At 40.1% G+C, this 16,341-nt stretch overlaps 1 protein-coding gene across 2 annotated transcripts in view; it reads right to left on the bottom strand.

Moving 5' to 3' along the window:
- The window catches only part of VPS8 (VPS8 subunit of CORVET complex), a 388,855-nt gene that overhangs the window by 263,173 nt on the left and 109,341 nt on the right, over positions 1–16,341 (bottom strand). For both annotated transcript variants that reach the window (XM_073633432.1, XM_073633433.1), the window contains exons 22-24: positions 10,244–10,466; positions 2,570–2,659; positions 2,420–2,471 (exon numbers count right to left, since the gene is read on the bottom strand). In XM_073633432.1, the coding sequence (XP_073489533.1) occupies positions 2,420–2,471; positions 2,570–2,659; positions 10,244–10,466 (365 nt within the window). The remainder of the gene's footprint in view (positions 1–2,419; positions 2,472–2,569; positions 2,660–10,243; positions 10,467–16,341) is intronic.

Genomic DNA, 16,341 nt, shown 5'->3' with positions numbered 1-16,341 from the left:
TGTGGAGCGTGTATTACAGGTTTTGAAGGTAAACGTTTATTGTCGGAATTACACTTTTGCCGGTGTTTCTTCTCTTGGGCATGTTTGTCATGCTTGTGAGTAACCCTTGGAGGCCTGGGGAGGATTGTGCCAAAGGGTTAGTAACACATGCTTACCATAACCACTCTTTTCACGGGGGTCATGGTTTTCTGGTAAGCAAATTTCCCTTTTGTGCACTGGGACCTTTGCAGGAGAGGACTATTTTTCCAAAAAAGTAGCACTCTATATTGGGATTGAGGACTTTTGTTCCCACCAGAGATTTTTTTTTTTTTTTTTTGCACTTTTAATTCAATGGTAGATTGGACTTTTTTCACATGCGTTTTGTAGAAGCATAATTTATATATGTACATGACAATAGTTTAGAGGATTATCATATTTATATTTATTTTTTATGATTTCTATGAGTTGTGCAAAAGCATGGTTTATATATGTACACAATTTACATTTGATTTTCATAATATTTTAGGATTTGTATTGAAATGATCTAGCACTGCTTATATTTTTTCTTTTTTGGTTTGTAACAAAGGTTTGTGATGTGGGAGGAAATGTTAATTCATTTTTTTTTAAACATATAATTTTTTATTGAGGTAATATGTTTTTCAAGAAAATGTATACAAACAAAAAAAAAGTAATTTCTAATAATAATGTAATTAACAGTAAAATATTTTGCTAATAGTTTGGTTGGGTTACCACAGAGCCCTTTCTCTTGCACATCATAACGCTCTCCTTTTCTGAGAGTGTATAATTACTCTTGGCGCTGTCCAAGCATCTGCCCTCCCCTCCTTACATAACCTTTTATGTAGTTGCAAGGGGGATACCATAGTGTCACTTGAGTGAAAGCTGTCAGTCAGCTGGAGTTGCTGACATCACGTTCAAGATGGTGGCACCCACCAGTATCAGTGCCTTTGGATGTCTACACAAGGAAGACTTTAACAGGTAATTATCATGCACAAAATATGTTAAATGTGGATATAATCTTATAGCAAGAATTTTGTTGAACTGAATGGTCTGGTGAGAATGTCTCTAATAAACAAAGATCGCTTCAGCCCGCCTTTACCTCCTTCAATCTGAAAGCTTCTAGGCTTCTTCAGTGATGGCAATAAACTTGGAAGGAACTGTATCAACACTTAAGAACACTTTAGAGTACAGCCCCATTTAATTCTGAGGAAACTTACAGCTATTATGCGGCCAGCCCAGAAGACTTTGACCAGAGGAAGTACTAATTCTGATCTGTGGATAGGTATTACTAAGAAAACATGCAACAGAGCATGGTACTAGTAGTGTGGTACAATTCACTCAGAGAGCAGGTTGAGAACAAGTACCAGTGTGATGCATAGCACAGAAGCCTCTAAAATAGTAGTTCCCTACCTCAGTCCTCAAGTAAGCCCAGCTATCATGTAATCATGTATTTCCTTCACCTTGTACAGGTGCTTTAAATCAATGTAAATCGCTTGATATGCATGAGAGCTGGTAATACATAAGGGACATTTTCTAAATATGACTTGGTGGTGGTACTTAAGGACCTACGTTAGGGAACCACTGCTCTAAAAGAACTGTGCAATCTTGCACACTTAAAGTGCTAAAAGTGATAAATAGAATGGAAAGCAGATGACTAGAGATGCTTGAATTTGTGCTGTAAAAATATTAACAGCCCTGCAGGAACCCTAAAATCCAGGGCACGCTTGTTATGAAAATGGTTTTGCTGGCAGTTTTTTGACAAGTTACTGTTGTAAAAATCTTGGTCCTGTCCTCTTCCTTCTCCCTACTGACCCAAAAGTCCACATATTATAATTATATGCCAAACGTGGGAAACTGGAGGGGAGGGAGCCAAGCTCTATACCACAGAATCTGATGGAGATTTGCATAATAAGAGCTACATGGGTTCTGAAGGGTTATACAAGGTATCACAATTTAAAACACAGTGCTGTCACATGCAGGGAACCCATGGCATCTCTCTTCTTGTTTCTTCTCTGACTGCTAAACAACCACAATGAAAAATAGGTCCAATGCGAAGAGGTCTCCAAAATCAACTAGCTTTCTATTAAAGTATAACTAAAGGCAAAACTTTTTTTAAAGTTTTGGACAGGGTGCAAAAGGATTAGAACGCCTGTGAGTGCCCCCATTAAGGTGATTCACCTCTCTATTTGTCCTGTTTCCATTATCATTGAAAGTAAAAGTAAAGAAAAATCTCAAACTTTGGGTTGTCCCCAGTAATATAAGCCGAGGGGGCTTTTTCAGCACAAAAAATGTGCTGAAAAACTCGGCTTATACTCGAGTATATACAGTATTTTTTCTAGAAAAGAAAGCTAAGAATGTGCAGGAAAATTCTGAGAATTACCTAAATACTGCATCTTATACTCTAGTATTGTCCCTAACGTACCTGTCAAAGATTTCCCAGAGCCGATTGGTGCAGAAATGGACTTGAACAATTTCTACAAGAGTAACAAACACATAGTACATAAGTTATCGCTAGAATGAGACAAAAAAACCCCAAAAAACTATTAAATACCATTAACAAAGAAAATCTTACCTCCATTGGGCTTATAAAATCATTTGTCCCACTATTGTACACATAAATCATTGCGTCGTATAGTCTGTGTTCCCAGCACATTTGGACAATCTGCAAAATAAAGATCAAAAGGAGAGGACTTCTATGAAGAAAATTATAAAATAAATTGATGAAGCAGTGTTGCTTTTCAGGAACAGGTGGCAGGATTGCCTTTTCACTATATTACATTTAAAGACATTTCCATAACCAACCCAAATAAATGTGGTTCTAAAGGCATAAGGTTTTTTACCTTAATGCATTAAGATAAAAAAATCTTCCACGATCACCCCCCTTAAATAATTACATGGCTTCTCTTTCAATGCAGCGCTGTTCCTGTCTGCATCAAAGCTGCTCTCTTCCTTTATTCACAGGACACAAAGGTAGTAGCGGGAGCTATTTGCTGCTGTCAATCAAACACTGTGAGGGGGAATTGGGGGCAGGGCTAAACTGTGCTGTGTGTTTCAATGGACATGCACAGCCTGGCTCAGAAGCTCACCAGCACAATTGCCCCCATAAGAAAAAGCTTGCTATGGGGGTACACAGAGAAGAGGAAGAGTGGACAGTGCTGGCAGGGGACCCCAGAAGAGGAGGTAAGGGACCATTCTGTGCAATATTCCTTGCCCAGAGCAGGGAGCAGGTAAGTATAACATTTTTATTATTTTGATTAAAAAATATGCCCGATTTAGTAAACAAAATTATCCATCCTAAAAACAAATCAAATTGGCCACAACAAATAGAAAAAAATCACCCATAAATAAACATATAGATATATTTGGTATGAAAAAATAAACAAAAGGATTGGTAAAAAAGCAGACCACTAAACAGCACAGTAACAAGTGTAGGCACTTAAAGAAAGCCAATATATGACAATACATCTTGTAGGTAAAAAACTGACATATTCAGATGCTTGCAGGAAACCTCCTATTACTGTATGCAAATGCAAACTTTAACAAGAAGTTGATACTTTGACATGTCCTCCCCCATGCTTAGCTAGTAGTCAGTAAGGTCACCATATTTGGAAACCTGAAGCGGAGAATAGGAGCGGCTAGTTCAATTTACTATTTGCAGAATTAAAGTTCTCCGGGTTCTTGGACCTCAGAGGCCTCCAAATTTATCCCAATGTTGACTATCAGTGGTATCCATTTATGGGACCCTGACTATCAATATTTACAACAGCTGGAGGGCCACTAGTTTGAGACCCCTGCTCTAGGCCCTGTTTCTTTCCAGTGGAGGTAACAAACATAGAAACGTGGAAAAGTGACGGCAGAAAAAAGACCAAGTGGTCCATCGACTCTGCCCTATTTTTTTTAATTTATACATTTTTTTTTGTTAACTTTTCTGTCTGAGTATAGATCTATGTTTATCCCAAGCATGTTTGAATTAACTTACTCACTACCTCTGCTGGAAGTTTATTCCAAGCATAAACTACCCTTTCTGTAAAAGAATACTTTTTATGATTTGTTTCCATCTTTCCTCCTGCTAGTTTGAGCTCATGTCCCCGTATTCATGATCTTGGCTTTGTATGGAAAAAAACAGCCCTTCTGAACCTTATTCATCCCCTTGAAGTATTGAAAGGCTTTAATCATGTCTCCCCTTTCCCTTCTTTACTCCAGGTGGTACATATTAAGCTCCTCAAGACTCTCCTGTTTTATCCCTAATGCCCCGTACACACGGTCGGATTTTCCAACGGAAAATGTGTGCTAGGACCTTGTTGTCGGAAATTCCGACCGTGTGTAGGCTCCATCACACATTTTCCATCGGATTTTCCGACACACAAAGTTTGAGAGCAGGATATAAAATTTTCCGACAACAAAATCCGTTGTTGGAATTTCCGATCGTGTGTACCCAAATCCGACAGACAAAGTGCCACGCATGCTCAGAATAAATAAAGAGATGAAAGCTATTGGCCACTGCCCCGTTTATAGTCCCGACGTATGTGTTTTACGTCACCGCGTTTAGAACGATCGGATTTTCCGACAACTTTGTGTGACTGTGTGTATGCAAGACAAGTTTGAGCCAACATCCGTCGGAAAAAATCCTAGGATTTTGTTGTCGGAATGTCCGAACAAAGTCCGACCGTGTGTACGGGGCATTAGACCTTTAGCCATTTTTGTTGCCTGTCTCTGGACTCATTGGGGGGAATTCAATAAAGTTGCTGCATCACTTTTCTGGCATTAATCCCTCGTTAATGTACTGTGCCAAATTAATAAAGCATTTGCGACACACTTGGTTCTGACAGCGACTTGTGCACCAAACTCAGGTACATGCGGTCCCCTAGTTACAAACATCCGACTTACAAACAACTACTACTTACAAACGGAAGTTGGGACTTTGAATGAAGCGCTTGGGTAGTGTAGCTAAAATAGTACCATATTTGAATTGCATTATGAAATGTTTATTGGTTATAATAAACAGACAATAAAAAAAGTATTAATTTCATATACAGTAAAAAATATATTCATTTCATATATGTATAAGAAGTGTACACATAGCGTGAACATAGTAAAAAATATATACACGTGTAACAGCACATGATTTGATGTTGGAAGTAAAAAGGCATAGTATTACTAGCAGACACATGCCTGATACCGATAGGCGGGTGCCATTAGATATAGAAAAAGGTTCAGATAGAACTCCATTTGCTTTTATTTGTGCCTCCGGCCTTGTGTATATGCTCGAGATCCACCCTACCATCCTCTCCCCTACACCCACATATCGTAGGACTGAGAACATAAAAGACCAATTGACCGAATGCCTTTTTGGCATCCGTTCCCAGGAGCACAGTGGATGTTTTTGAATGGCGGCATACTTATATTCCCCACTTGGAACTAGCTGTTGACACAGCTGGTCTCTTTCTGGGGTGACTGCACACCAGCCCTACTTTTCACGTTTGGCTGGGGGTGCTTCAAGATGCCACAATTGGGTAGGTTGTTGTTTTCTCTTTCCTCTTTTTCCTTTTTGTTTCGGCTGTTTTTTCTTGATCTAGGTGTCTACTTCTTTGGTGACCCTGCTTTTTCTTGTCACTTTTTCTCATCTGTAACCCTTTTTGCACAAATTGCTACCACTTCTTATCTTGGCTACTCCACATTTATATTCAATGTCTCTCACTTGTAAGTATAGATCTCCTAAACACTCATCTCTTTATTTATATTATCTCTTTTGGAGTTCACCGAGTTCACTATTCATTATTTGACTATTATTATTTGCAAAATACTATTGCAAATTATATACATACCTAATATAATATTTTGTTCCCAGATACGTTTGTTCCCACCACAACACACTCCTGCTCATGGATACACTCTGCCCCATCTTGTTCTCTTTCACCCTGCCCGATGTTGCATCTATACTTATGCCGCCTCGGCTCCCGTGGAGAGGCTATGTCTCTGGCCCGCCCTACGCCCACCGTCGCACACCGCACTTGCTGTCTGAGTTGGTGAGTGTGTTTGGTCAAACCATCTGTATATATTAAATGTTCATTTATTTACATATTTTTTACCCTTTTTATGGACAATATGGTTCATTATATCTCTATATGTATTCTATAGGAATTTTGGTCACATCAGCTCCTGATGAGGGGGAAACACCCACAAAACGCGTCGAGCTTTGTTTTTGATGCCCCAGCTACATCCTATATGGAATTATACTTATTTATACCATCTGTTTTTTTCAATTATATACATTCTTCCTTATCTAGTAAATGCACATTTATGTGGATGCACCTATCGGTATCAGGCATGTGTCTGCTAGTAATACTATGCCTTTTTACTTCCAACATCAAATCATGTGCTGTTACACGTGTATATATTTTTTACCATGTTCACGCTATGTGTACACTTCTTATACATATATGAAATGAATATATTATTTACTGTATATGAAATGAATACATTTTTTATTGTCAGTTATTTATTATAATCAATAAACATTTCATAATGCAATTCAAATATGGTACTATTTTAGCTCCACTACCCAAGCGCTTCATTCAAAGTCCCAACTTCCCTTTTGTATTCACCAATTACCGGGATGGAGGCACTTAATTGTGCCTCATTTAAAGTCACAACCCCCCCCCAATATTTTCCTACTTACAAAAGGAGGGAGACAACAGGAAGTGAGAGGAAATCTACCCCTAGGAAAGGAAATTCACTCCTGTAAGTGTTATTATGGGGAAAAGGTGTCTCCACTGATGCTTGATTACCAGGCCATATTATCCTAACAACCCAAAATTTTCAAAATCCAATTGTCACAGGGACAGAAAGTGTGGTGAAATCTTCTGAACAGGGGCAGAGACAGCAAAACAAATGTTACAAAGGTGTTAACCCTTCCCTATGCTATTAAAAAGGCTTAAAAATAGATTTTTTTTTGGCTGGAGCTACACTAAAATCTACCCGTTCTGACTTACAAACAGATTCAACTTAAGAACAAACCTACAGTCCCTATCTTGTTTGTAACCCGGGGACTGCCTGTAGTTCTAAAATGTGCCATTTTTACATTGTGTTGCAGTGAATGTGCCAAATGTAAAAGTGGAGCTAATTAAAACCAACTCTCTTTTGGCGTACAGAGAGACAGACAGATTTTGCAAAAGTGTCTCTTGTACATTCTAAAAGTGGCGCAGCATGATCCAAAATTCAAGTATACCTAGACAGGTACATGAATTTGGTGCACTCTTCACCACTTTTACAATACAAGAGACATTTTCACAAAATCTATCTGCGCCAGTCATTATGAATTCTAGGGGTTCTAGCTTATCTATATCTTTTTGTAAGTGAGATCTTCAGAACTGAACACAGTATTCTAAATGAAGTCTAACTAAAGGTATTCCAATGGTTTTTGGGATGCATATTAATTACCATTGCTCCAGAGCCTCAGAATCTTTTTTCCAACTCCAAAAGTCCCAAAAGATAACAAATACAGATTTCCTTCACAATGATTATCTTTTTCACTACCAATAATCTTACATTGTCAAATCTTTGATCAGTAGTTGTGCACTACCATTTTCTTTCACCTCATTGAAAACAGGTTTAGGTTTGGTCCACCTTGCTTCCAACCTGATATTTTCCATATACAGTATCTCACAAACGTGAGTACACCCCTAACATTTTTGTAAATATTTTATTATATCTTTTCATGTGACAACACTGAAGTAATTACACTTTGCTACAATGTAAAGTAGTGAGTGTACAGCTTGTATAACAATTTTGCTGTCCCCTCAAAATAACTCAGCACATAGCCATTGATGTCTAAAAACAGCTGGCAACAAAAAGTGAGTACACCTCTAAGTGAAAATGTCCAAACTGGGCCTAAAGTGTAAATATTTTGTGTGACCACCATTATTTTCCAGCACTGGCTTAACCCTCTTGGGCATGGAGTTCACCAGAGCTATACAGGTTGCCATTGGAGTCCTCTTCCACTCCTCCATGATGACATCATGGAGCTGGTGGATGTTTGAGACCTTGCGGCTCCTCCACCTTCCATTTGAGGATGCCCCCCAGATGCTCAATAGGGTTTCCGTCTGGAGACATGCTTGGCCAGTCTATCACCTTTACCCCCAGCTTCTTTAGCAAGGCAGTGGTCGTTTTGGAGGTGTGTTTGGGGTCGTTATGTATGAATACTGCCCTGCGGCCCAGTCTCTAAAGGGAGGGGATCATGCTCTGCTTCAGTATCTCACAGTACATGTTGGCATTTATGGTTCCCTCAATAAACTGTAGGTCCCCAGTGCCGGCAGCACTCATGCAGCCCCAGACCATGACACTCGGAAAACACAATTGTCTTTGTACTCCCCACCTGGTTGCCGCCACACATGCTTGACACCATCTGAACCAAATAAGTTTATCATGGTCTCATCAGACCACAATAATCCATGTCCTTAGTCTGCTTTTCTTCAGCAAACTGTTTGCGGGCTTTCTTGTGCATCATCTTTTGAAGAGGCTTCCTTCTGGGATGACAGCCATGCAGACCAATTTGATGCAGTGTGCGGCATATGGTTTGAGCACTGACAGTCTGACCCCCCACCCCTTAAACCTCTGCAGCAATGCTGGCAGCACTCAAAGGTCTATTTCCCAAAGACATCCTCTGGATATGATGCTGAGCATGTGCACTCAACTTCTTTGGTCGACCATGGCGAGGCCTGTTTTGAGTGGAACCTGTCTTGTTAAACCGCTGTATGGTCTTGGCCACTGTGCTGCAGCTCAGTTTCAGGGTCTTGGAAATCTTCTTATAGAGCATCTTTATGTAGAGCAAAAATTCTTTTTTTCAGATCCTCAGAGAGAGTTCTTTGCATGAGGTGCCATGTTGACATCCAGGGACCAGTATGAGAGGGTGAGAGCGATAACACCAATTTTAACACACCTGCTTCCCATTCACACCTGAGACCTTGAAACACTGAGTCACATGACACCAGGGAGAGAAAATGGATAATTGGGCCCAATTTGGACATTTTCACTTAGGGGTATACTCACTTTTGTTGCCAGCGGTTTAGACATGAATGAATGTGTGTTGAGTTTTTTTGAAGGGGCAGCACATTTACACTGTTATACAAGCTGTACACTCGCTACTTTACAATGTAGCAAAGTGTCATTTCTTCAGTGCTGTCACATGAAAAGATATAATAAAATATTTACAAAAATGTGAGGGGTGTACTCACTTTTGTGAGATACTGTGAGTTTAAATTAAACCTTTATGCATGAAGATGCCCTGTTTTAGCTCAAGTATTTGGTGCAGCTTGGTCCCACCATGGGCGTGTGGAAAACTGCACAGACCTTAAGCTCGCAATAGCTAACAGCTCAACAAACATTCTCACCCTGGAGAATTAATACAAACTGTTTCTAGGCTGGTACTACACCTAGCTCATTTGTCTAAGAATGTACTGACATATCCCCCACACAGTTTCAGAGCTTGCTCTTAACAGGCTAACATGCTTTACTGTATATGTGGAGGTCCTGGCAACCATGTGTGTCCATCTGTTGACTTCTTAGACTAAAAATCATTTCATGCGAGGATGGGGCACTGTGGTTTTGAGACTTTGCTTTTTTTTTCCCTTCCCTTCCACTTATCCCTTGTCTTGCTGGTATTCTGTCAGTTCACTGTGTATTTCTTTCCTTCTTTTCTCCTTAATTCTTAGTTCTTTATCTAGACATACTATGCTCAAGTCTAAGTTTTACATACTATGCATGCCGTTGTGCACCTTCATTTGTATTTGCCTTAGTGATATTATTATTATTATACAGTATTTATATAGCGCCAACAGTTTACGTAGCGCTTTACAACTTGAGGGTAAACAGTACAAATACAATACAATTTGATACAGTAGGAATCAGAGGGCCCTGCTCCTTAGAGCTTACAATCTAAGAGATATACGATTTAACTCAAAGAAAGGGGCAGAAATTACAATCTTGTCTTTTTGAATATGGATCTGTATGGACTTTTGACCAAGCGTCTTATTGTTTGTTATCCATAATGTACTCTTGACCTTTCATTAATTTGTTAAAGAAACTGGAATATTAAAACACATCAGTTAAAAATACAATAATATTGTACACCTTTTCATTGATCTATAAATGCTGGATGGTATAAAAACGTGCAAGACGAAAATAAATCACTGAGAAATTAAGTCAAATATAAGGCGGTGATCAGTATATAGGACATAGTAAGAAATACCTGCTGTATGTCAAGGCTGGTGATGTCCATGTGCACTATACAAGCCTCCAAACTTTCCATCAAGCCCCGATCCTGAAAATGGAGCAGCAGATCCTTCATGACGCGAGTAGTAAGACCTGGTAGTTGGTCTCGAAGAAGATAAGGCTCTAAACACTCCAAGAATACTCCTTTAGCTACACAGTTCTCACAAAGCTTGTCATACATCTGACTAAAGAGGATATCCCTGCATATATAAGACAAATAGCATAGCTTAACAGAAGAACCTTCCAATGATAAATATGTTAATGCTTTAGCACTGGGACTATACAAGTAAAATATTACTGCTTTATGCATATTATTAGTCCTTTTCGTATATTACCATTATCACAGTTTTTCCACACACCCACTGAAATTTCAGCCCTCTCAAAAATGACACTTCACCCACATCCTGTTACTAGACATGCCACCAGTTCGCATGATCAGAGCTGTGCAATCTATGTTAGATTTATTAGGATTAGGTAGTTTTTGCTTATTAATTTAATTTCTTCAATTAAATAGATTTTCTGTATTCAGATAACTTTAGTTTACTGGCGATTCCTACTTAGAATTTTCCAAAAACATGCAAAATTTTGTGATCTCGTGTCATATCCACATTTCTATTCTCAGAATTAATTTGCTCTAGATACAATATTAAACACTGCAATAAAACACATCTATAAAATAGAAAAGTTACAATTGAAAGACAAGGAAATTTAAAAGACACGTAAAAGACAGTATTAGGCAATCTAAAGGTGAAAAACCTCTCTATTTCTAGCAAGTGCTAAAATATTTGTTGATAAGTAATTGAAGTACTTTATAATATAACTTTATTTTTTCAATATTTATTGTGATGAAATTTTTATGAAACTAGACATGACTAGCTGTCAGAAGGCATCATGACATACATAAAACAGGTTCTTTAAGTCATTTGATACACACATGTCTAGTAAAAGCTAGCCCCTAAAAAACTCTTGATCAGAAAGAGTTTCTTCTGCAAGGTGATGGATTCATCACACTTCTGAATACAGAGCTGTCATTCCTACTCATTGCTCTGGAGACAACCTTTCCCATTTTTATGGTAAAAATTGCTCAGATGGCCAAGCAGATAACGGTGACATTCCCCTTCAAGTCACTATCTTTATTCCATTAGCATTGACATTTCAATGCATCTAAGGCAATACTCCCCTGGGTTCACACAAAGGACACACATCCTACTGCCTTCCCATGGACACTTTTAACTCTTGATGACTACATTGTGGATGAAAAATGGGAGTTCACAGTCCTAATGATAACTCGTGATAATGTCTATCACTGCACAGTGCTGTCAGTCGCATCAAAACCTTCAAGTTGAACAGAGGACGAACACTAAATATCATAAGCTCTGTCATGATGCAGCTTACAAAATGTGTCTATTGTTTAGTGCCACTAAAACACAATTTGCTCTTCACTCAATGCATTTCAATCCATCTATATACAGAGGGTAAAATAAGTATTGAACGTGTCACCATTTTTCTAGGTAATTATATTGCTAAGGGCTCTATTGACATGAAATTTTCACCATATTGTCAGTAACCACTCATGCAATCCATACAAAGGAACCAAAAACAAATAAGTTCAGAAATTAAGTGTGTAACAAAATCCTTTGTTGGTAATGACAGCTTTATGACGCCTCCTGTATGGAGAAACTAGTCGCATGCATTGCTCAGGTGCGATTTTTGTCCCATTCTTCCACACAGTCTTCAAATCTTGAAGGTTAGGTGGGCTTCTTCTATTAACTCTGATCTTTAAAATGTTACTAACCCCACAACAGTAAAATCAGTCTGTTAATGCAGTAAAGCATGCTCGTTATACTCACTGTGGAACCCAAGGGGATAATCCTCTGCCTTGTGTAAAAAGGCTGTTTGATCCTGTCTTCTCTGATCCTCCCCTCCTTCTGATGACTTCTAATAATTTCTTGATAACACCTCAGTCTATGGAGTCAGGCTGCACATGCTCAATTTGGTGTGTACTGCTAGAGAGTTTTTTTTTTTCTCATGGGAGGACAGGGCCAATCAGCACTGTCCAAGCAGAAGGTCAGGGGTCTTGCAGTCTCATAGGTCAGTCAGAAAACTCCTCCTACAAGCTTTAACCAGTGCTTGGCTGGACAATGATAGAAGTCATGTGAATGCTCTAACTGCTGATGAGTGAAGGTATTTAGCAGTTTATATTTACTAAAATAATTGCATTTCTATGTTCTGTGTACTGTGGGAGACCAGATATAGTGAATACAGGGCCCTTGGTTTAGTAACACTTTAATTCTTTTCATAGATTTTCTACTGGATTCAATTCAGGTGATTGGCTGGGCCATTCTAGAAGCTTTATTTTCTCTCTTTAAAACCAATTGAGAGTTTCCTTGGCTTTGTGTTTGGGATAATTTTCTTGCTGAAATGCCCACCCTCAATTTATCTTCAACATCCTGGTAGATGGCAGCAGATTTTTATCAAGAATGTCTTGGTACATTTTTTCCATTCATTCTTCCTTCAAGGATATGAAGTTTGTCAGTACCGTATCCTGAAAAACAGCCCCACACCCTGATGTTCCCACCTTCAAACTTCTGTTGGTATGGTGTTTTTGGGGTGATGTGCAGTGCCATTTGAACTCCACACATGGTGTGTATTATGGTATCCAAAGAGTTAAATTTTGGTCTCATCTGACCAGTCTATACTCTCCCAGTATTTCACAGGCTTGTCTAAATGTTGTGCAATAAAAACTGAAATATATGCAAACTGTAATCACAGTCGCTAATGTTTATTCTCCCAATCAGGAGCAGCTGCAGTTCCTCTCCTCCGTGACAACTCGTCTTGAATCATTTGGCACCACTAATTTAATCCTGGGCAGAGACCTGAATGTCACATTGATTCCCAGACTGGACTCCTCTTCGGGTAAGTCATCTATCACCCCTAACAGTGTGACCAAAATTCAAGCTCTTATTTCCCAACTCCACCTGACAGATGTATGGCGGGTGCTGCACCCCACAGAGAGAGAGTATACATTCTTTTCAGCTGCCCATGACTCTTATAGCAGGTTGGATTGTCTGCTAATCTCTCAATCCCTGTTAGATTCTGATCCATCTCCCTCGATAGGCCTCCGGTTATGGCCCGACCATGTACCGGTGCATCTATCTTTAGGTTGGCTGCCTATAAATAACCGCGACCGGACGTAGCGTTTAAATGATAATCTTCTGACCAATATAACATGTACACAAGCAATATCTCAGGCCCTTAGGGACTTTGCTCAGAATCACGCTGCAGACCAAAACGCATCCCATGACTAAATGGGAAGCATTGAAATGTGTTCTTAGGGGCATTTTCATTCAACATGGGTCCAGGATAAAACTGGCGCGCACGGCTGATATCAAGCACCCTCTCGCCCTTATTTCTACCCTGAAAACTACACACAAACGTACATTGGCCCCAACCACTTTAGTAGACCTCTCTAATGCATGTAAAGATCTTCTCCACCTTTTTGCTGGCCGCTCTTGAATTGCACAGGATAAGGGGAGATTTCTCTATTACATGCAAGCTAACAAATGTGGTAAGCATTTAGCTCGTATTCTACACCCTAGACAATACAAAGAGACCATCTCCTACCCACTCCCTTTCTCTAACACTAAAAAATATAACCGTTCCAAAATCGTAGATAAACTTAGACAGTTTTACTCCTCTTTATACAATTTACCTACCCCATTGAATCCTTCTAATCTGGCCACATCTGAAATGTCCATTTATATTCAGGCCTTGCCTACTGTCTAGGAGACCTAGAATCCCTGGTCCAACCAACAGAATTTTTGCAGGTTATCAAAGGCCTTAAGAACGGAAAGAGCCCTGGCCCCAATGGGTTTTCACCACGAGTCTATAAAACTTTCACTTCTCTTTTAGCCCCAATTATGGCGCAAGCCTTTGAGGCGATAGATGACTCGCATGCTCTTTCCCCTCTAATGTTGCAAGCACAAATTGCGGTAATACCCAAGCTAGGGAAAGAGCATTCCTCATGTGGGAACTACAGACCCATATCACTAATAAATGTGATTCTCAAGTTATTTTCCAAAATCATTGCAAACCGTATAGCTCCACTCTTACCAGCCTTAAACATGGTGACCAAGTTGGCTTCATCCTGGACCGTGAAGCCCGAGATAACCAGGCTTCCAAAGATTGAGGGTCCTAAACCCTCAATCTTGTCTCCTACACTCCTCAACACCGTGTCCCAGCCTGCCTCTTGGCCTGTGGTGCCGAGAAGGCTTTTGACACGATTAACTGGTAATTTCTTCATCTCTCTCTCCAACAGATAGGTCCAAATCTCATCTCTAAAAATAGGATTTTTATAACAGCTTACCTGTAAAATCCTTTTCTTGGAGTACATCACGGGACACGGAGCAGCCATAGTAATTACTATGTGGATTATAGGCCACCTTCAGGTGATGGAAACTGGCACACCCAAGACATGAAGTCCCTCCCTATATAACCCCTCCCACACAGGGAGTACCTCAGTTTTTGTAGCAAAGCAATATACACATATCCCAAAAGAGGGGAGGGACCTCTATGTCAGATGATGTACTCCAAGAAAAGGATTTTACAGGTAAGCTGTTATATAAATCCTATTTTCTTTATCGTACATCACGGGACACAGAGCAGCCATAGTAATCACTATGTGGGATGTCCCAAAGCAATGCCATCTGAAAGGAGGAAGACACAGAAAAAAAGCAGGCCGCCACTGGACATGAGGACCTATACCGCTGCCCGCAACGCACTGCGCCCAAAGGCAGCATCCTCATGCCCTTTTACGTCCACCTGATAAAATTGTGTGAATGTACGGACCGAAGACCAAGTTGCAGCCTTGCAGATCAGAGTCATGGATGCTTGGTGATGCACTACCCAGGAAGCACTTACTGCTCTGGTAGAGTGCGCTCTCACTTGAAAAGGTGGAATTTTCCTTTTCAAACCATAAGCCTGGATAATAACCTGCCAAATCCACTTAGAAATAGTAGACTTTGATGCTGCCTGCCCCTTCCCGGGACCTTCTGGCAGCACAAACAAAGCATCAGTTTTCCGTATCTGAGCTGTCGCTTTCAGATAGACTCTGACTGCTCTCGCTACATCAAGCGAGTGCAATGACTTCTCCACAGAACTAGCTTCTGGAAAAAAATGAAGGCAGGATAACATCTTGGTTCAGATAAAACTCTGATACTACCTTAGGTAGAAAAGATGGGTGAGGACCCAACTCCACCCTGTCCTAGTGAACAATCAAATATGGCTCTTTACAAGAAAAAGCAGCCATCTCTGATACTCTTCTAGCAGAAGATTAACTGGCGGATTTATACGCATTACCCCTTGTATAAAGGTCCAGATTAGAGAATGTGAAGCAAGCGGTCGTTGAAATAACACTGATAATGCCGAGATCTGACCCTTGATAGTACTCAAGGCCAGCTTCACTTCTACTTCCAGCTGTAGAAAGGCAAGAATTCTACCCATGACATACTTCCGAGGGTGCCATCTCTTGGATTCACACCAAGAGACATAAGACCTCCAGATCCTATAGTAAATGACTCTGGAGGCCGGCTTCCTAGAATTAATCAGGGTAGAAACCACTGAACTTGAAAGCTTCCGATTCTTTAGAATATGGCCTTCAATAGCCAAACCGTTAAATTTAGCAGAGGAAGAGACCAAGGGTCCCCTACTGCTATCCTTACGATCTCTGCATCAGGATCTTCTGGGCCACGCCGGGGCTACCAGAATCACCTGCTTCCCCTCCTGCTTGATCCTGCGAAGAAGACGCGGTATCAAATGAACTGAAGGGAATGCATACATCAGTGAAAACTGATCCCATGGAGTCGCTAAAGCATCTGTTCTGCATGCGAGAGGATCCCTTGCCCTTGACACAAATTTGATCAATTTCTTGTTAAATCTGGACACTAATAGGTCCACATCCGGGGTGCCCCATCTCTGGCAAATTGCCTGAAAGATGTCAGAGTGTAGAGACCATTCCCCTGGAAACAGCTGCTGACGGTTTAAGAAATCTGCCTGGCAATTCTCTACCCCGGAAAG

Source organism: Aquarana catesbeiana, linkage group LG06 (assembly GCF_042186555.1).
Source record: "Aquarana catesbeiana isolate 2022-GZ linkage group LG06, ASM4218655v1, whole genome shotgun sequence".
NCBI classification, from domain to species: domain Eukaryota; kingdom Metazoa; phylum Chordata; class Amphibia; order Anura; family Ranidae; genus Aquarana; species Aquarana catesbeiana.
Note: the sequence above shows the minus strand (reverse complement) of the source record. Positions and strands in the feature narration are given on the sequence as shown.